This window comes from Oncorhynchus kisutch, linkage group LG14, assembly GCF_002021735.2.
Source record: "Oncorhynchus kisutch isolate 150728-3 linkage group LG14, Okis_V2, whole genome shotgun sequence".
Classification (NCBI taxonomy): Eukaryota; Metazoa; Chordata; class Actinopteri; order Salmoniformes; family Salmonidae; genus Oncorhynchus; species Oncorhynchus kisutch.
The window spans coordinates 27,996,625-28,018,872 of record NC_034187.2 but is presented as its reverse complement, the minus strand read 5'-3'; the positions used below and the strand labels follow the sequence as shown (position 1 = coordinate 28,018,872).

Below are 22,248 nucleotides of genomic sequence, written 5' to 3'. Positions count from 1 at the left end.
ATAGGAATCATGACTTAATGAAGTGGTGATTAAAGAGCTCCTTGTCAGTAACAACTAGAGATGCGCAATATATCAGTGAACATATCAGAATTTCTATTAGCTAAAAAAGCCAACATTGGTATCGGCCCGATATCTAGTTTAACGGCAAAGTTAAAAACCAATGTCAAAGCTACCGTGCATAACTATATAACGTAGGTACATGACGTAATAACGCCACATAAAATGTTGCGCTACACGTGCAACACAGCATTCCTAACCTAGCCCACACAATGTCTGCTGTGTGGATCAAGCAGTCAACAAGTCGAGCAGTCATTTGAAAGAGTAAGACAATTTCAACGAGACAACTCAAAGGTGAAATCCATTAAAGCCAAGATAATGGAATTCATTACACTTGACAATCAACCGTTCTCTATCGTGGGGGAATGTTGGTTTTCGACGACTGGTCGAGCACCGGTACACACTACCAAGTGCTCTATTTTTCAGATGTTGCCCTACCGGAGTTAGACAATAATAGCGTCACGGCTATTAGCTTCTCTACATACATGCTATGGAACGCCGTTTGGGTGTTTGCGTGTCAAAAAAATATACAGTAGCACTGTCAAAGCTGTACAAAAAAGTCTGCAAACAAGAAAACACCGGCCACAGACGATGTGTTTACAATACCGCATTGGTAGCTAGTTTTAGCTTGGCACCTAGCTAGCACCAATACAACCAGCCTGAAAACAATGATCAGTATAAACTGCAGTCATTTTCATTATTCTTACAAATTATTTATGAATTCTTGAGAGTAAGTATTAGCTAGGTTGCCACTTGTTGTTCTCCTACTGAAATTGAACTTCAGTTCATGAAAATAAATAGCTAGCCAGCTACTTAACCCAGTTGCCCAAAGCTAACGTTATAAGCAGCCAGCTAGCGTCATTTAGCTAGTGATGCTCGACCAGACCGGGGTATGTGTTGTGAAGCTAGCCACAATAAGGATTAGGCACAATAGTGGAATATGTGGCTTGCCTTCAAAATAAAAGTATGTCATTGACAGTGATGCAAATTAATACAAATAGTATAATTATGCCATACTTTTATTTTGAAGGCTAACCGCAAAGTCCACTGTTGTGGCTAATCCTTATTGTGGCTAGCTTCACATAGATGGGTCCGAGCACCATTAATCAAATAACAACTGTCTTATGAATTAGGATTATTTTAGATGATGACGCCTAGCTATATACAGTTGAAGTCAGAGGTTTACATACACCTTAGCCAAATACATTTAAACATTTAAAGTTTTTCACAATTCCTGACATTTAATCCTCATAAAAAATTCCCTGTCTTAGGTCAGTTAGGATCACCACCTTATTTTAAGAATGTGAAATGTCAGAATAGTAGTAGAGAGAATGATTTATTTTAGCTTTAATGTCTTTCATCACATTCCCAGTGGGTCAGAAGTTTACATACACTCAATTAGTATTTGGTAGCATTTCCTTCACATTGTTTAACTTGGGTCAAATGTTTCGAGTAGCCTTCCACAAGCTTCCCACAATAAGTCGGGTGAAATTTGGCCCATTCCTCCTGACAGAGCTGGTGTAACTGAGTCAGGTGGGTAGGCCTCCTTGCTCGCACACACATTTTCAGTTCTGCCCACAAATATTCTATAGGATTGAGGTCAGGGAATTGTGTTGGCCACTCCAATACCTTGACTTTGTTGTCCTTAAGCCATTTTGCCACAACTTTGGAAGTATGCTTGGGGTCATTGTCCATTTGGAAGACCCATTTGCGACCAAGCTTTAACTTCCTGACTGATGTCTTGAGATGTTGCTTCAATATATCCACATAATTTTCCTACCTCATGACGCCATCTATTTTGTGAAGTGCACCAGTTCCTCCTGCAGCAAAGCACCCCCACAACATGATGCTGCCACCACTGTGCTTCACGGTTGGGATGGTGTTCTTCGGCTTGCAAGCCTCCCCCTTTTTCCTCCAAACATAACGATGGTCATTATGGCCAAACAGTTCAATTTTTGCTTCATCAGACCAGAGGACATTTCTCCAAAAAGTATGATCTTTGTTCACATGTGCAGTTGCAAACCGTAGTCTGGAATATTTATGGCGGTTTTTGAGCAGTGGCTCCTTCCTTGCTGAGCGGACTTTCAAGTTATGTTGATATAGGACTCATTTTACTGTGGATATAGATACGTTTGTACCTGTTTCCTCCAGCATCTTCACAAGGTCCTTTGCTGTTGTTCTGGGATTGATTTGCACTTTTCGCTCCAAAGTACGTTCATCTCTAGGAGACAGAATGCGTTTCCTTCCTGAACGGTATGACAGCTGCCTGGTCCCATGGTGTTTATACTTGCATACTATTGTTTGTACAGATCAATGTGGTACCTTCAGGCATTTGGAAATTGCTCCCAAGGATGAACCAGACTTGTGAAGGTCTACAATGTTTTTCTGAGGTCTTGGCTGATTTCTTTTGATTTTCCCATGATGTCAAGAGGCACTGAGGCACTGAGTTTGAAGGTAGGCCTTGAAATACATCCACAGGTACACCTCCAATTGACTCAAATGATGTTAATTAGCCTATCAGAAGCTTCTAAAGCCATGACATTATTTTCTGGAATTTTCCAAGCTGTTTAAAGGCACAGTCAACTTAGTGTATGTAAACTTCTGACCCACTGGAATTGTGATACAGTGAATTATAAGTGAAATAATGTGCCTGTAAACAATTGTGGTAAAAAATTGCTTGTGTCATGCACAAAGTAGATGCGACTTGCCAAAACTATAGTTTGTTAACAAGAAATTTGTGGAGTGGTTGAAAAACATTAATGACTCCAACCTATGTAAACTTCCGACTTCAACTGTACATCATCAACATTAAGGGACATGGGCAGCTGTGGGAAGGAGGGTTTATTCTCCAGGTCTTTTCCAGAAGTTCCTGGGGTTAGATCCACAGAGAGAGAACTGCTCCTTAAAGTAACTAACTTTGGCCTTCGGATAGCCTGAGTATGTGTGTGCCGCGCCTTTCGGCAAATGCAATTCTTGAGGTGGAGTAACTCTGCCAGATCACGGTCAAACCAGGGGCTGAACTTGTTTTTAATAAAAAATGTTTTATGGGGGCGTGTTTGTTAACAATACCACTGAAAATTTAAAAAAATAAGGTCCAAGTGTCTTCGATAGAGGTAATCAAGCTGATTCTATACAAATTTACAGAGGCCAGGTCATGAAGGAAGGCTTGCTCATTAAATATTTTTAGCAAGCGTCTATGACAAATCAGTACAGGTTGTTTCACTGAGCAGCCATTACGAACACAGGCTGTAAAACAGTTATCACTTAGGTCATTACAGAAAACCCCAAACGGATAACTATCAGGATTATTTGTGAGGATGACATCAAGGAGAGCAGACGTTTCTGGGTGTTTGGAGTCATACCTTGTGGGATTGGTAATAATCTGAGAAATATTTAGGGAGTCCCATTGCTTTAGGACTTGGTCAGGTGGTTTAAGCATGTCCCAGTTTAGGTCACCTAGCAGGACAAATTCAGACTTAGTGTAAGGGGCATTCATTGTTTACATGAATTGTTCTTTAAATATTGCATCAATTACAAATCCTTGTACAGAATGTAATATCCAGATATTCACCTATCATCCCTGTTTGCCACTTTATTTACGCTCTATACTGAAGTGGTGTATATTGTCCTACCTGAGTTGGCGAGAGCGATGGCCTTGAGGGTAACAAACTCCTCCTTCTCCACCTTCAGCTTCTTGTACTTGCGAACGAGCTGCAGGATGGACACGTAGAGGTCGAGCAGGCCCGTGAGCCGCGAGTGCTCCTCGTCCATGATGTAGTCCTCTGCATACACCAGCTCGTCCTCGTAGGGCAGCGAGCGGAACACGATGCTCAGGATCAGGATCTCCATCCAGGCGCTCTGCAGTAGGCTCATCTGGTCTGCCAGGGACAGTGTGGAGAAGCCTGAGGAGACAGAAGAGAATAGTTACCTGCACTACAATGCACTGGCACTCATATCATTTTGTGTGTGCATGTGTGTGTGTGCATGTGTGTGTGCATGTGTGTGTGCATGTGTGCGTGCATGTGTGTGTGTGTGCATGTGTGTGTGCATGTGTGTGTGCATGTGTGTGTGCATGTGTGTGTGCATGCGTGTGTGCATGTGTGTGTGTGCATGCGTGTGTGCATGTGTGTGTGTGCATGTGTGTGTGCATGTGTGTGTGCATGTGTGTGTGCATGTGTGTGTGCATGTGTGTGTGACAGATTGGGTGTTTCCAGCTCCTGCTTTGCCCTTAAGATGAAATAGAAAACAGTGAAAAAGAATCGAATGGGCTCTTTATATTCACACTTTGTCAATAGATCAATGCAATTATCTCAAATAAAGGGTGACCTATTAAAAGAACATCAACAAGTTAACAACGCCACTCTGATTATTTTAATCAAAACACTGTGAAGCCGAAGATGTACTGTCCACTTTCAAGGTCTTTTCTCATGGACAGATCTGATCAGTAACCAAAACATGAGTTGTTGGTTTCACCCCGGCTGACTACACTACATGCCACGGGACATGTTAGCAGGAGAGGTGTTTAATTTTAAATGCACTCTGGAAGGTCCTCTCTGAAATGGGTGTCACAGCACTCCAGTGGGCTTTACTGTAAGTGAAGACAGTAAATCGGTGCAAAGGTCTTCGAGACACAAAGCCGTCTGGTCAGCCCTTGTTTCCTGTCACACTGCTATTGGTGGGATTAGCACTGAGACAGATCCTCATTGGAAGGGTCGAGGACGTGACACACACTCAGTGCCGCGCTGGGGGAGGTAATGAAAACATACACACAACACACACATGCACACTCGCTCGCTCGCTCGCACACACGCACACACACACACACACACACACACACACACACACACACACACACACACACACACACACACACACACACACACACACACACACACACACACACACACACACACAGTGAGGGGTCATGGGAGCCACCCTGCCCTAAAGGCTTGCTTTTAAAAAAATAAGAAAATACTGATGTTTTATTGTCACATACACCGGATAGGTGCAGAAATCCTGTCCCCGTTCCTGACAGCAGCTGAATGAAATGAAATGGTCTGGATCACTGCAATTTCCTGTTCTAACATAGCAGCACCCCTTGAAAAATCTAAAAAACAAATATATATATATATATTGATATAGATATTATATAAAAATAACAAAAATTCACAAAAGTAGTGCACTGGGCCTTTAATAGCCTTGTATTAGCAGACTGATATAGCCGATATACCCACCTACTCCCCCCCCAAATATATATATACTGATATACAACCCGCAAAACAAATCGTAGCACCCCCACACGTATGCCTTCAAACACACAGGATGCTACCTCTACATATGGACAAAGAAACAATCATCCACACAGATTCTCTGAAGATGAGGTGAGAGAATTCTGACAAATTAAAAGGAGAAAGAGGACCTGGACAGAAGAGAGGAACAGATAGCCATCTCATCTCTTTTCCCCCTTACTACCCTTCAGTGGTCAATAAACTGGGCACATCCCCTCCTCCCCCACAATCCCTCCTGTCCTGGTCTAGCGGGCCCACGGCGCCCCATTCTGAAAACATTTTAGCCCTCTCCGACGTCGCCTGATTAAAATGATTGCTTTTACAAGTTTACTGTTGCAATACTATCTTCTCCCAGGTGATTAAGAGGTGATAGATTACAGTATTGACCAGGCCGCTCACCACACCTCCTCCAGATGTTTTCTCTTAAATATAAAGGATCTCATTGGGACAGAGTCACAGGGTGATGTTTATCTCCCCAGCCCTGACACTGTGGTGGACACACACACATATGGGTGAGAAAGAGGGAGAGAGGGAGAGAGAGATAGAAACAGAAGGGGGATAAACAGATAGAATAAAGTAGAGAGAGAGAGAGAGAGAGAGAGAGAGAGAGAGAGAGAGAGAGAGAGAGAGAGAGAGAGAGAGAGAGAGGGAGGAAAGGGGCTACCTGAGAGTTCAATTTCCCTTATCCTGGTGATGACCACAGCAGGGGAGAGCTGGAGGATACATTCATTAACAGATTGCGATCGTAATGTGAGGGCCTTCACAATGTGAAGGGGAATCAATAGTCAGTAGAATGGAGGCTGATCAAACAGAGACAGAGACAGAGACAGGTGCAGGGCCCAGGGCAGGGCAGGGCAGGGCAACCCGGGAACCATGTGAACCACAGACAGGACCAGCAAAATACAGACACTTTACCAAATCTGCTAGGAGCACATATTCATATCATTGTAGGAGGAAGCCACAAGTCCAGGTTAGTGCAGGTTCCTGTGCAACCACACCTCAAAATGCATTATAAATCCCTGTCTGCACTGGAGTAGGCGTACCTTGCCATTAGTGAGACAGAATCTGGACTGACCGCAAGGAAATTGTCACGCAAGTGTAGACAAGGTGCAGCCTGATTGCTGCGTCAGGTTGGCATTGCAATCACAGCCCAAGCTTTGTGCACACTTTTAATGCCAAGGAGGACTCAAGCGGAACAAACACCTTGCCCTCAATGTGACAGCACAGGGAAAGAACTTGTTCTAGATTTGTACGAGAGAATGCAGAATCCCTCTGTTATACCAGACACCTCTCAGCAATATGCACACACTGAACACAGCAGCCTGCAATTACGTTTGACGCTAAAAGTCCTTGAATTGAATCTGGTGTTGTGAGATGGAGAAAAGGTGTTTTCCCCCTGCTCTGTCTCTCTCTTCAGGGCCTAAATTATGGCTCCAAATGGAATCTCGTGTCGTTGCCTTGCCGTTTTCCACTCAATTTAATGGAGTAATGAAGTGACTTGTCGACTCCGCAGGTCACATGGCACTCTGGCCGCCACGCTCCAAAGGCGGCCCGGTTAAGTGCCGTCGGAGTGGGTGATTTCCTCTAATGAAATATCAATATTTACATCTTCATTTCCACACCAGTGCCTTGGTGGGATTTGACCAAACATGACACAATATTGACCAAAACTGAAAGACCTGTCTGTGTGGTTGACGGCCCTTTTCCACTCGGCTGCTGAGTCCACTGGGTGAGTAAGCTAGCAGAGGGCAAGAAAGGCATTTCTGAGATCTTTATTTTTTTAATTGATTTTGATTAAGGAAGCTTTCATATAGGGAATTGTGAAGTTATGAGAGAATCGTGCTTTAACATTATAACGTTTTAATTACATTTATAATGTAGTATTTATTTTATCCACTAAACACAAGGGAACTTCAACATACAGTTGGTTTCAGTGAATCATCTATGCTGTATCACAATTTAACCACAATGTACCTTCTCCTTACATGTGGACAAGAGGTCCCCAGGATAAATGTCTCTCCCTGGGATTACAGATGGTGACAGACAGACATGTGGTGGCTGTGAACAGGGAACATGTTCTCTTCTCGCCTCTTGTCCAGACACTGAAGACCATGACTGATTTCAACAGTAGACTAATTCACTTCATGCCGCAGCTGCGTTCTTACAAGGAGCCCTGTCCTTGGCTTGGCACAGTATAAAATCACACCAGTTTGTTGCTTGTGTTTATGGAGCTCAATAAACACGGCCACTTGAAATGGTTTCAACAACATTGACAAGCTTGACCGGTCTCTCTAGCTGATAAAGGCAAATCTAGAATAGGGTTTCACTGCCATATTTTGTATAAATCACATATGAGAGTCATAAGACAGGAATAAATCTGTTTTCTTTGACAGATCATTTCCCTCAGCTTGTCCTGATCTGCTCGCTCACATTTGGCCTGACTTATCTATACTGAATTTGCATACTCAAACAATATCCCTGTCAAAACAATCCTGTTACAGTCTCATTCCTCTGTCCTCTAAGCTCTCATCTGTTAATCCTATAGAGACGAACACATGTCGAAATATGTTTTGGTTTATCTTATGATTCTTAGCTTGTTATTTTGGATACAACTGTAAAGAGCCAGTTGGGGGGAGACAAAATCCCCAACCGACATATCTCCAACATATCTCCGACATATCTCTGACATATCTCCGACATATCTCTGACATATCTCCGACATATCTCTGACATATCTCCGACATATCTCTGGCATATCTCTGACATATCTCCGACATATCTCTGACATATCTCCGACATATCTCCGACATATCTCCGACATTTCTCCGACATATCTCTGACATATCTCCGACATATCTCTGACATATCTCTAACATATCTCTGACATATCTCCGACATATCTCCGACATATCTCTGACATATCTCTAACATATCTCTGACATATCTCTAACATATCTCTGACATATCTCCGACATATCTCTGACATATCTCTAACATATCTCTGACATATCTCCGACATATCTCTGACATATCTCCGGCAGACCAGGCAGGCCACCCCGCGCCGGCTGCCTCTCGGTCCACCACTCGTCAGATTAATCAGGGTGGCATTTCATCTGCCAGAGCAGAGGACGGCCCAAAATTAAATGCTGAAGATTTCTGTTGAGCGGGAGTTCATATTCTATTAATTTATTATTGTTTCCCTCTCCCAGAGGGCCATTAGTACGGGTCATAAAAAGAGATGTAATTACGAGGCATGGTGGCCCCCTCCAGCTGCAGCCCCCTCGTATTTCACCCTCAATCAAACTACTGAACAGACCGACAGAGAGAGAGAGACAGAGAGAGAGAGGCATGGAGAGAGATGGAGATTGAGGGAGAAGGGATGAAAGGAAAGAGATGGAGGGAGGGATGGGGAACGAGAGAGAAAGATAGAGAGAGGAATAGAGAGATGGAGAGGAATAGAGAGAGAGAGAGAGGGATGGAGGGAAAGGAAGAGAGAGAAAGATAGAGAGAGGAATAGAGAGATGGAGAGGAATAGAGAGAGAGAGAGGGATGGAGGGAAAGGAAGAGAGAGAAAGATAGAGAGAGGAAGAGAGAGATGGAGAGGAATAGAGAGAGAGAGAGTAATTCTCGCTGGACAGGGGCTGATCTATCATGGCTAGCTATCAGAAGGACAAGCCAGCCCTGAAGACTTTTGCCCAACAGCAATCTCACCTCAGCCCAGTCTAGTGGTCTCCAGTTCAATACTAGCCCTAAAAATCACAGAGGTCCAGCTAGCTCATCAAAGCTTTTATTTCAGAAACAGTCTTTTAAAACATCCCCAAATCTACTACTTTTATTTCAGAGACAGATACATTCTTATTTAAATCATCTCAACAATGTTATTACAAGAAGCTGTGCTGTTAATGATAATGTCCTGATCAGCTATACATTGGTCTTAAGGTTGATAAAACTACATTTATTTGATACCAAACAGACTGGAGCAGGTCATTTTGGTCATTTTGATTCTAATATGTGTGAAAGCCTGTGTATGTGTGCATCTATGTGAGTATTTGCGTCTGTGTGTGTGAAAGCCTGTGTATGTGTGCATCTATGTGAGTATTTGCGTCTGTGTGTGTGGCCATGTTAGTGGCCATGTGTGTTTGTGCATGTTTGTGCGCAAGTGTGTATTGGCGTGCTTGTGTGTGTGTGTGTGTGTGTGTGTGTGTAAGCTGCAGCTGACGGCAATGATTCTTCCTGAATTTACATGACAGCGCCAGGGGGACCCAATCAATAGCTGCTTGGTAATAAATTGCTGTGCTTGACATAAATAATTTACCCTGAGCCTCGGCCACACGTTCAACACACAGCTCAAGTCAGCCTGCTGCAAGCCTTCACTGGATACACAGTGCCCCACACATCACACAAACTACCCTGTCATATATGATGTTACAAATACAATTCAGTACATCTTGAATTTCAGCAGTGGAAATCGGTTTGAAAAGTCACATATAGCTGGATGATAGACAATTAATTAATTAAATTCTGTTTTGCAGGTTAAAACTATGACTAAACGGTTCAGTGCTCTCACTTTTCTGAAGAGCCAGCTATCTCTACTTTTAAGATGATAACCAGACCATTATCCCATTGTAAGTAGCTGGGAATGGGTGATTTGACCAGCGGCCTGTGAACGTTATGAGGTTGTATAACGTTAAATACAGTAATCCCCTTGTCTTAATCTGCACCCCCTGACCCCGTGACCCCGGCTCGGGAGTATTTAGCCGTCCCAAGGGTCCCACAGCCCTCGTTTGGCGTTATATATCTCTGTTTAGCCCAAAGACCAGGAGGAATCTGACTTTAATCATTCACATAATTACACATAATTTATCTCTGCTGCCAACCAGCAACACGTCTTAATGAGGGACGGACAGCTAGCTGACAATGTCTAAAGGCACATCATCAGCTCTCTGAAGGACTTCCTCACTGCAAATTACTAATACTATTTATACCCTGCTGACGTTAATGATGTATATCAAAATATAAAATGCGTTTGATGCTCGGTTTGCTGGTAACTACTCATACAAACGGATGACATTTTGTAGCATGGCAACAAAACAAAGGAATCCCCCTTCTCTGTTCCTGGTAGATGTCCCTTTCCTACCTTTAAACACCCCTGCCTGCCTCCCTGCCTCTCTCCCTGCCTGCCTGCCTCTCTCCCTGCCAGCCTCCCTGCCTCTCTCCCTGCTTCTCTCCCTGCCTGCCTCCGTGCCTGCCTCTCTCCCTGCTTCTCTCCCTGCCTATCTCCCTCCCTGCCTGTCTCTCTCTCCCTCCCTGCCTGCCTCCCTGCCTCACTCCCTGCTTCTCTCCCAGCCTGCCTCCCAGCCTGCCTCCCAGCCTGCCTCCCTGCCTCTCTCCCTGTCTCTCTCCCTGCCTCTCTCCCTGCCTGCCTCCCTGCCTCTCTCCCAGCCTGCCTCCCTGCCTTCTCCCTGCCTCTCTCCCTGCCTCTCTCCCTGCCTGCCTCCCTGCCTCTGTCCCTGCCTGCCTCCCTGCCTCTCTCCCTACCTGTCTCCCTGCCTGCCTCCCTGCTTCTCTCCCCGCCTCTCTCCCTGCCTGCCTCCCTGCTTCTCTCCCTGCCTCCCTGACTCTTTCCTTCCTCTCTCCTTCCTCTCTCCCTGTCTCCCTCCCTGCCTCTCTACTTCTTCTCTCCTTCCTCTCTCCCTGTCTCCTTCCCTGCCTGGACTTATCTGATACACCCCCATCTCAATCTCCCAGCCCCCTCAGCATGGTGCTCCCTCGCCTGCCTGTCTGCCTGGGTTCAGGCCTCAGCATCCACCTGATTGCTCAATCTATCTTTATCTGGTGTGTTGAAGCCTACGTCAGAGGGTAAATTGAATATACTAAGAGCTGTCTGTTGGTGTCTATATTTAATAAAGTACACTGATGAGGTGCTGATGTATTGCCCGGCAGTATTCACACTCTATTACAAGAAGATTACGCAGCTTGAGTAGGATCAGCCTGGCAACACAGTAAGTAGATTTCACAATTTAATGGCAAAGCAACACAAAAAAAACCAGAGGGGGCTGTGGGGGAGGAGGGGTGTGGGGGAGGAGGGGGCTGTGGGGGAGGAGGGGGGTGGGAGTGTGTAGGGAGCTCACATATACCAGAGGCGTGATATCTCCTAAACATCACTGCCTTGTTCCACGCTAACAACTAAACATAAGCTACATGACCAATGGAGTCTGTATACTGAGCTAACAGGCTGGAATTGAATCAAGTAGATTTGATTGATAATCCCCAAAGACCATTAATAAATAAGAACAAGAACCAGGCCAATTCATTAGGCTGTTTGGGTGTAACTGCAAAGCAAAAATCTACAACTGCATTTGATAAAAGACAATTGACATTCTGGGTCTGTCTTAAACTGAACAATTTTGAAAAATATCGGTATTACATGAAATGTCTTACAAAATGTAAAATACTAGGATATGGAGTGTGTTCTACATTCCTATTGGAACATGCAAAAAGACAATGAACCCCACCAGGTTTAGGTCTGTGGACTAGACACAAACCGCAAGAGGAGACCAGCCAGCACTCAGTGAACCCACAGAATCACGCCACAGAATTCCCATCAGAAAACAGTCCAACCCTGGAAACAGCAGGTGACAAACGTCTGCCTCTAACAATGAAACCCTCCTGCACAAGTGGCATGCATGGCAGGTTCCACATGGTTCACACTGTTCCTGGATTAGGGGCTGGGGGTAGTTTTCAAGGGGTTGGGGGGGGGGGGGGGTTCAGCAGTGCCCCCCCCTGCGACCATCACCACTCTAAAGGAGGGAAATATGTTAAGGAGACACAGAGGTCATAGCCATGTGGAGACCATGCAGCCCAATTCTGATATTTTTGTCACTGATCAGAACAGCTCTGAAAAAAATCTGAGGTGAAAAGATCTGATGTGATTGGTCAAAAAAAACTATTAGTGGAAAAAAAAGAGAATTGGGTTGCCTAAGTTCCTCCTAAACCACTTGGACACAGAGAAATGCAGCTTGGGGGAGGGGGGGCAAGTCATCACTCATTGTCCCCAAACACTGGCCTTAATGACCGTGATCCAGCCACAGTCCCCGTCAGCCCACCGTCATATTTGTCTCCTCCCTCCCTCTGCTGCTGCTGGCTCTATCTGGAGCAGAGACGCTGGCATCCACAGCCTCATAATGATCACTAATTCATCAGTAACAGATTTAAAGTAAAGGCTGTCATTAGAGGACCGGGTCCTCAGAGCTGATAACAGCAAACTGGGCCAGGCATCTGCAACACCAACTTGCTTCCTGATAGGTCAACTCAGTCTACTGACAGTACACTGACTACAGTGTGAGGACTTATTGACTAACAATTATAAAGTCTAACTATGCATTGTGTTAGTCAAATCCTGTGGTTGAGATCCTCAGTGTGGCTACTGTACAATTCTACTGTAGTATGTTAATTGAAGTGTATTTCTAGACCATACATTAGAGAGATAACACACCAAATTGATATGGGATCTTGTGAGAGAATGATACCGTTCACGGAAGCTAATAGTACCACTTTGCTGTTCCTCAATCACCCTCCAATTAGACGAGGTTAGCTCTACTCCACGGCCAATTACAGCACTTTTAAAACACTTTTTCAAATGTTAGCCGAGAAAAGGGGCAATGAAAAATCAATTGGGAGAACTTAAGTGCCAATCTTCTTGACTTGTAAATGGTTACCTTTGGACTTTGGTCATTGCCCATCTGTCAATGTCCTAATCAATGTGGCCCACTTCATAATGAACTGTTAATCTTTTTAATTCCATTGCCAAAGGCCAGAAAATCTATCAAAATGCAATCAGCAGTTTTCTCCCTCTCTTTTCCTCCCAGAGAGAGTGGATGGGGAGAAAAACATGGTTCTCTGTGCCCTGTGTCTGTGCTAGACTGGCCTGTGTCTGTGCTAGACTGCCCTGGGGTGCCATTGGTGCATAGAGTATTAGTGCATGGAGTCTGGGTCAGCCAGTGAACCATCTCTGATCAGGTTCAGCCATGTACAACTCAATTATGCAGCCATTTCATGGCTGGTGTAGAGGGAATGACCTAATACAGAGCTCACCACAGGGAGAACAGGGGAGCTTTGGAGTTACAGTTTCAGTCTCACTTTTCATTCGAATGTGACGACTTCATGGCACATTTTGGGGTAGTCAAACAATCATAAAGGTTGTAAATTACATCATAGTACTGACACTGTGTTTTATTCATGATTTAAAAACAAAATGGATTTAGACTCTTTAATTGAAATGTATAAACTCCTGAATGCAATACGTTGATGTTGTTGTTGACTCCAGTAGTCAGGTAAATATAAACAATCGGTAAGAGATACAAGTGGGTGTGAGTGCATGCATGTGTCTGCATGCGTGTGTGTGTGCATGCATGTGTGTGCATGCGTGTGTGTGCATGCGTGTGTACACAGGCAGATCAGAATAATCTACTTAGGTTTAATCATCTCGCTACAGCTTGTGCAGTACTCCAGCAGTACTATGCAAAGCCAAGCATTTCCACACATTTAGAAATGTCAGACAGTCTGCCTTCCAGTTGGGTTTTGGGTTAAACAATCATTATGGAGTCATTCAGAATGATGGGCTTGTTGTTAGACAAGGCATGGCAAATCCAATTAAGATTAGTCAACTATCCACTGTACAATGCAGGTTACGATAATTGTTTTAACGCAGCACTTAAAAGCTTTGGCATACAAAGCACTGTAGTTACCGCCATGCCTTTACTGTCCTGTATGTCAACACAGGGAGGCAAGAGGCAAGGGCTCTGACAACCTTACAGTTGACAATCGAGTGTAGCCTACCTTACAGTTGACAATAGAGTGTAGCCTACCTTACAGTTGACAATAGAGTGTAGCCTACCTTACAGTTGACAATAGAGTGTAGCCTACCTTACAGTTGACAATAGAGTGTAGCCTACCTTACAGTTGACAATAGAGTGTAGCCTACCTTACAGTTGACAATAGAGTGTAGCCTACCTTACAGTTGACAATAGAGTGTAGCCTACCTTACAGTTGACAATAGAGTGTAGCCTACCTTACAGTTGACAATAGAGTGTATCCCTCCTTACAGTTGACAATAGAGTGTAGTCTACCTTACAGTTGACAATAGAGTGTAGCCTACCCTACAGTTGACAATAGAGTGTATCCTTCCTTACAGTTGACAATAGAGTGTAGCCTACCTTACAGTTGACAATAGAGTGTAGCCTACCTTACAGTTGACAATAGAGTGTAGCCTACCTTACAGTTGACAATAGAGTGTAGCCTACCTTACAGTTGACAATAGAGTGTAGCCTACCTTACAGTTGACAATAGAGTGTATCCTTCCTTACAGTTGACAATAGAGTGTAGCCTACCTTACAGTTGACAATAGAGTGTAGTCTACCTTACAGTTGACAATAGAGTGTAGCCTACCTTACAGTTGACAATAGAGTGTAGTCTACCTTATAGTTGACAATAGAGTGTAGCCTACCTTACAGTTGACAATAGAGTGTAGCCTACCTTACAGTTGACAATAGAGTGTAGCCTACCTTACAGTTGACAATAGAGTGTAGCCTACCTTACATTTGACAATAGAGTGTAGCCTACCTTACAGTTGACAATAGAGTGTAGCCTACCTTACAGTTGACAATAGAGTGTAGCCTACCTTATATTTGACAATAGAGTGTAGCCTACCTTACATTTGACAATAGAGTGTAGTCTACCTTACAGTTGACAATAGAGTGTAGCCTACCTTACAGTTGACAATAGAGCGTAGCCTACCTTACAGTTGACAATAGAGTGTAGTCTACCTTACAGTTGACAATAGAGTGTAGCCTACCTTACAGTTGACAATAGAGTGTAGTCTACCTTACAGTTGACAATAGAGTGTAGCCTACCTTACAGTTGACAATAGAGCGTAGCCTACCTTACAGTTGACAATAGAGTGTAGTCTACCTTACAGTTGACAATAGAGTGTAGCCTACCTTACAGTTGACAATAGAGTGTAGCCTACCTTACAGTTGACAATAGAGCGTAGCCTACCTTACAGTTGACAATAGAGTGTAGTCTACCTTACAGTTGACAATAGAGTGTAGCCTACCTTACAGTTGACAATAGAGTGTAGTCTACCTTACAGTTGACAATAGAGTGTAGCCTACCTTACAGTTGACAATAGAGCGTAGCCTACCTTACAGTTGACAATAGAGTGTAGTCTACCTTACAGTTGACAATAGAGTGTAGCCTACCTTACAGTTGACAATAGAGTGTAGCCTACCTTACAGTTGACAATAGAGTGAAGCCTACCTTACAGTTGACAATAGAGTGTAGCCTACCTTACAGTTGACAATAGAGTGTAGCCTACCTTACAGTTGACAATAGTGTAGCCTACCTTACAGTTGACAATAGAGTGTAGCCTACCTTACAGTTGACAATAGTGTAGCCTACCTTACAGTTGACAATAGAGTGTAGCCTACCTTACAGTTGACAATAGAGTGTAGCCTACCTTACAGTTGACAATAGTGTGTAGCCTACCTTACAGTTGACAATAGAGTGTAGCCTACCTTACAGTTGACAATAGTGTGTAGCCTACCTTACAGTTGACAATAGTGTGTAGCCTACCTTACAGTTGACAATAGAGTGTAGCCTACCTTACAGTTGACAATAGTGTGTAGCCTACCGGTAATCAAACGGATTCAACTCATCCTCATGTACTTTTATAGTTATTCAATAATTTGAACAGAATTCTATAATATCATCTGTAATAATACAGATCGTGTATGTATGGGGTAATAATACTACACCCCTGCAGATTGCCAGAGGTGAACGGTAGTGTTTTCTCTGTATATTCTAGCCAGAGGTAGTGTACCTGGTTGGCTTGTTTGGGCCAGGTAGATGGAAGGGACTGTGTTATTGGGTCAGTGTGATCCAGTCCTGGGTAAGCTCCTTGGCTAAACTCTCCCCCTGCTGACAATGCACTGCTGACAATGGGCAGTACCGAACAGTTTGGATGAGAAAGGGCTAATCTCCTTAATAGATCTGTAGCTGACTACTACACCTCTTCTCTTCTGATAAATACTGGAACACCTGTCTGTCCAGGTACAGAACAGTTGTCACTCCTACATGTCCTGCACGCAAGGTGAGAACCAGGAGAGGCCCAGCTTAAACTACAGCAGGGCCTCTGCTGCTGCTGTCAGCTCAGACACACGTCTGGTATGCTCTGTTATACAGAGGCTACATAACAGAGGCTGCATAACAGAGGCTACACTGAGGGACAGAGTCATTTAGTGTGTTACCTCTCAATATCTACCATGCTATAATGTTCTAGAGTTATGAGGGTCAACCTCAAGATCAGCCTGAATCTGCTCTAGTTGCAAAAAGAGTCACTAAGCAATGTGTTGACTGTCAGAATCAGGAGAAAACTCTAGAAGGGAGCAGAATCTCTGCTGACATAGAATGTGGCATCCTTAATACAACAGCATCTCATAACCTAACACCTTGTCTATCACACTTCCTATGGATTAGAGAAACATGATTATGCTTATCAATAATTCAATTGAAGTGTGTGTGTGTGTGTGTGTGTGTGCGTGTGTGTGTATGAGTGATCAGTCTTGTTTCAGAGGGAGGGTCCTGTGGTTATGGTATATATTGACACCCGGGCTACAGCCCCTCCCCAGAGTAGGGATTTTAGCTGGAGTCTATATATTTGATTATTTTAAAACGATCTCCATGCTAGCTTCTGACATTAATTATCTGCATGTGTATGCGTATTTGTGCATGCATACGTGTGTGTGTGTGTGTGTGTGTGTGTACCCACTGGGAGCAAAGGGAGGGACGTGGATTATAAAGGATAGAGGATCATGAGGGTACCTAAGTGTTTTACTACTCTAAATGGAACAGACCAGGACTAATCGCGACGTCAGATTGCACCGGTCAAAATGAATGGCTGGTCCTGTATCTAAACTGCTATCATGTGTTGGTTTTAAAACTACACAGTATGTTATATGTGATCATGAGGTAATGGTGTTATTCATTGAATGTACACCTGCTCTTTCCATGACCCAGTCTGACCAGGTGATCCCAGGTCAAAGCTATCATCCCTTATTGATGTCACCTGTTAAATCCTCTTCAATCAGTGTAGATGAAACGGAGGAGACAACTGAGACATGGATTGTGTATGTGTGCCATTTAGGGTGAATGGGCAAGACAAAAGATTGAAGTGCCTTTGAACGGGGTATGGTAGTTTCAAGAACTGCAACGCTGCTGGGTTTTTCACGCTCAACAGTTTCCCGTGTGTATCAAGAATGGTCCACCACCCAAAGGACACCCAGCCAACTTGACACAACTGTAGGAAGCATTGGAGTCAACATGGGCCAGCATCCCTGTGGAACGCTTTCGACAGCTTGTAGAGTCCATGCCCCGACGAAATGACGTTGTTCTGAATGCAAAAGGGGAAAAACTCAATAATAGGGAGGTGCTCTTAATGTTTTGTACACACAGTGTATATCGTTCAATGGTGTTCAGTTAGTGCAGGGGCTGTAGATGGGTGGGCGTACCTGGGATATGCTTGGCCCAGCCAATGATGACCACCAGCTCCCGGTCAGCCAGGTCACACAGCGTGGTCAGGGCCTTGATGTCACTCTCAGGCATGGTGGGGTCAGGCATGGCGTAGATCTTCTCTGGCTCGGCCACCAGAAGGTGGGACACTATCTTTGTGACTGAGGAGGAAGCAGAGGTGGTCAAAACAATAGTCAAAGGTCACATTACTGTGATGCACAAACAGGTACTGTACTCTTAGATACACACAGTACTTACATGGAAGAACACACAAGTACAATTATGACGTATTCTACATTCAACATTATGTGAGATGGTGTTACTGGGACTGCTATCTTTAAGAACTCAGTCACTGTTTAATATCGGTCATCCGCTCTGAGACCTGTCATAACTCAGCTGTGTCCAGAACAATGCCTGTCTGGCCTACATTCTCTAGTACTTCTCTCCCATGGAAATACACCTATACAGACAACAGAGAGTCTGGTCTGAATAAAATGAATGCTTTAACTGAATGTGGACTGGGAGAAGGCTTTGGGGAGGGGTTGGGCAGTGGGGAGGGGTTGGGCTGTGGGGAGGGATGGGCTGTGGGGAGGGGTTGGGCTGTGGGGAGGGGTTGGGCAGTGGGGAGGGGTTGGGCTGTGGGGAGGGGATGGGCTGTGGGGAGGGGTTGGGCTGTGGGGAGGGGTTGGGCTGTGGGGAGGGGTTGGGCTGTGGGGAGGGGATGGGCTGTGGGGAGGGGATGGGTTGTGGGGAGGGGGTGGGCTGTGGGGAGGGGTTGGGCTGTGGGGAGGGGTTGGGCTGTGGGGAGGGGATGGGCTGTGGGGAGAGGTTGGGCTGTGGGGAGGGGATGGGCTGTGGGGAGGGGTTGGGCTGTGGGGAGGGGTTGGGCTGTGGGGAGGGGTTGGGCTGTGGGGAGGGGATGGGCTTTGGGGAGAGGTTGGGCTGTGGGGAGGGGTTGGGCTGTGGGGAGGGGTTGGGCTGTGGGGAGGGAATGGGCTGTGGGGAGCGGTTGGGCTGTGGGGAGGGGTTGGGCTGTGGGGAGGGAATGGGCTGTGGGGAGCGGTTGGGCTGTGGGGAGGGAATGGGCTGTGGGGAGCGGTTGGGCTGTGGGTCGGGGTTGGGCTGTGGGGAGCGGTTGGGCTGTGGGGAGGGGTTGGGCTGTGGGGAGGGGTTGGGCTGTGGGGAGGGAATGGGCTGTGGGGAGCGGTTGGGCTGTGGGGAGGGGTTGGGCTGTGGGGAGGGGATGGGTTGTGGGGAGAGGTTGGGCTGTGGGGAGCGGTTGGGCTGTGGGGAGCGGTTGGGCTGTGGGGAGGGGTTGGGCTGTGGGGAGGGGTTGGGCTGTGGGGAGGGAATGGGCTGTGGGGAGCGGTTGGGCTGTGGGGAGGGGTTGGGCTGTGGGGAGGGGATGGGTTGTGGGGAGAGGTTGGGCTGTGGGGAGCGGTTGGGCTGTGGGGAGCGGTTGGGCTGTGGGGAGGGGTTGGGCTGTGGGGAGGGGTTGGGCTGTGGGGAGGGAATGGGCTGTGGGGAGCGGTTGGGCTGTGGGGAGGGGTTGGGCTGTGGGGAGGGGATGGGTTGTGGGGAGAGGTTGGGCAGTGAGTTGACAAGGCTGTACTCACGGGGTTTTTTGGCAGGAGGGGGGAGGGTGAGGCCCAGGTACGCTGTGCTCTCTGCATCCATCCTCCTCTTGTACTTCTGTCTTCCCCCTCGCACGCGGTCCAGACGCACACCTGACACATGACAAGAAGCAAGGAGACCTTTGAGTAGGAAATACAATTTCACCAATCTGACAAATAAAATTAATCAATCAATTCTACAACATAGAATGTTTATAATGAAAACACAACAATTATGAAACCATTTAACGCAGGGTAAAGTAGTCCCACAATTAGTAAATTGTTATTGGTAGAGAGTAACACTATAATAACAAACAAACATTCAAGTCTAATTCCCCCTCACACGCTCAGATACCCTCTTCTCAGATTGTTTTATATGATCAGTATCAAAAGTATTCTTCTTGTTATATGAGGAAGCATGAAAACTAGAAACTTGACCAAGCTACGGTGTGAGTGTCTGTCCAGAGGAATCGCTCTGTTCTGTCGTCTGCATGGTCAGAGTACAGTACAGGGAGTGTCAGAGAGACTGCCGGCTGGCGCTGCGTTCCCATATGTGGTCCATGCCTGGCTGGTCTACTGTGACACTGCCGAGCCTGAAGGAGCTCTAAACATATGAATATTTAACGCAGGGTCAATGATCTCACAGACTGGCCCTCTAATTATTTGGCTTTTTGTGTGAGGCAGACGGAATACTAATGAGCAACCAGGCTGGTACCTGTGAGCTCAGCTGTCAACGGGCCTCTGCATCTAGCCATGTAGCTACTGTAGGAGGAGTGAATCCAAGGTGTGGAGTCGAGTCACATGACTTGATGTGGTGACTTGAGACAACACTTGATAGAAAATAAAATAAATTGAGACTTGATTTGGACTTGGTGCCTCAAGACTCGGGACTTGACTTGAGATGTGTGACTTAAATATCCGGCCAGGTTTTGTAAAGCTTTGTTACTCATTTTGTGGCACAGTGTCTTCATTGACACAAAATGATCCAGAGGCAGTATTGCATTTGCAAACAAACACACACTCAGCCTTCTGATTGGACCAGCAAACTGTCAGTCATCACAGGTTGGGTGAGTTAGTCCAGTGAGAAGACTTTGGGGGATTACGAGTGTACGAGTGAGTCTGAATGAGATATAAAATGTTATACATGTTCTAATTGGCTACATATAGCCTACCGTTTGCATGTTATTCTTTTTCTATAAAATATATATATATATATATATTTCACCTTTATTTAACCAGGTAGGCTAGTTGAGAACAAGTTCTCATTTACAACTGTGATCTGGCCAAGATAAAGCAAAGCAGTGTGACACAAACAACAACACAGAGTTACACATGGAATAAACAAGCGTACAGTCAATAACAAAACAGAACAAAAGAAAGTCTATATACAGTGTGTACAAATGGCATGAGGAGGTAAGGCAATAAATAGGCCATTGTAGCGAAGTAATTACAATTGAGCAAATTAACACTGGAGTGATACATGAGCAGATGATGATGTGCAAGTAGAAATACTAGTGTGCAAAAGAGCAGAAAAGTAAGTAAAAACAATATGGGGATGAGGCAGGTAGATTGGGTGGGCTATATTTCTACCTTTGCTTATTCGATCTGGTCACTAACATAGGCCTATGGCAGAGCACCCCATTTTTGTTTAGAAAACATCTAATCTGTGTTTAAGAACCCAAAGGTTTTAGTCTTGACTGTTGACCAATGACCAGTCATCAGCATTGGCACGCAGCGGCGGGTACACATATCCAGATTAGTGACCTGAAAGCTCTTCTTTAATGTTCTCCGGTTTTGCCTGGCAAAAACCCAGTACCCGTGTTATTATGATCTTTTTCAAAACAATAGGCTACCTTGGGATTTCATTGATCATTTCCATAGTTCAGATAGGCCTAGATTGGGTGGGTATAATTACGTACCTCAGCGGTGTTGCACATGTCTAAAGATGTAACATCACACGACCTTCACCATTTATGGGATGAAATTGCATGTGCGTCCGGGGGGAGGGGTCGAAAGCTTTGAACCACGCCTTTTTGGGGGTTGCGGCGCAAAATGTTTGAAAATCACAGTGCAAATGTCAAATTGCTGGGAGAGAGGATTGCCATAAATTAATTTGCAGCTCAGAAAATTGTTTGGTGTTCTAGAATCTGAACTGTCTACTTTGCAAGCTCACCAGCAACGAGGCATCAAGCAACAATTTGTGACTGGACTCGACTTAACTTGCTCATAGAATGCACGATTTTCCATCCATTCTACTGTATTTGCTGCTCGACTTGAGACTTGGACCTTGTGACTTGAGACTTGCTTGTGACTTGGTCCCACCTCTGGAGTGAATCCACAACCCCATACATACACTGTCTGGCTGTGTACAGGAACAGTGCTATAGACACCCTGTGTTATTACACAGACAGATAGATAGAGGGTAGCTTTCCAATAAAACCTCCTTATTTCACCCCTCTTTCACGGGACAGGAGTGAGGCCTTATCACTCTCTGCCACTCATAGGGGACCAGGTCCTGCACTGATACTGTAAATGTCACCAACCTCATCATAACATCAGTTATTATCTCATTATTTGATAAGAATGTTTCCATTTGCATTGTCCTTTCTATTCTATTACTTTTCCACATAGTTAAAATATTTCATCTGTAGTGTTCCATTTATTTGATACAGCACGGCGTATGTTGATTTTACTTAATAGTGTGCCAAACATTTATGTATATT

The 22,248-nt window shown here is 45.0% G+C and overlaps 1 protein-coding gene across 6 annotated transcripts in view; it reads right to left on the bottom strand.

Annotated features, from left to right (window-relative positions):
* LOC109904052 (steroid hormone receptor ERR2) overlaps positions 1-22,248 on the bottom strand; it is a 70,628-nt gene that overhangs the window by 10,662 nt on the left and 37,718 nt on the right. For all 6 annotated transcript variants that reach the window (XM_031788181.1, XM_031788180.1, XM_031788178.1 and 3 more), the window contains 3 exons: positions 19,529-19,639; positions 17,912-18,073; positions 3,690-3,959 (listed from right to left, as the gene is read on the bottom strand). In XM_031788181.1, the coding sequence (XP_031644041.1) occupies positions 3,690-3,959; positions 17,912-18,073; positions 19,529-19,639 (543 nt within the window). The remainder of the gene's footprint in view (positions 1-3,689; positions 3,960-17,911; positions 18,074-19,528; positions 19,640-22,248) is intronic.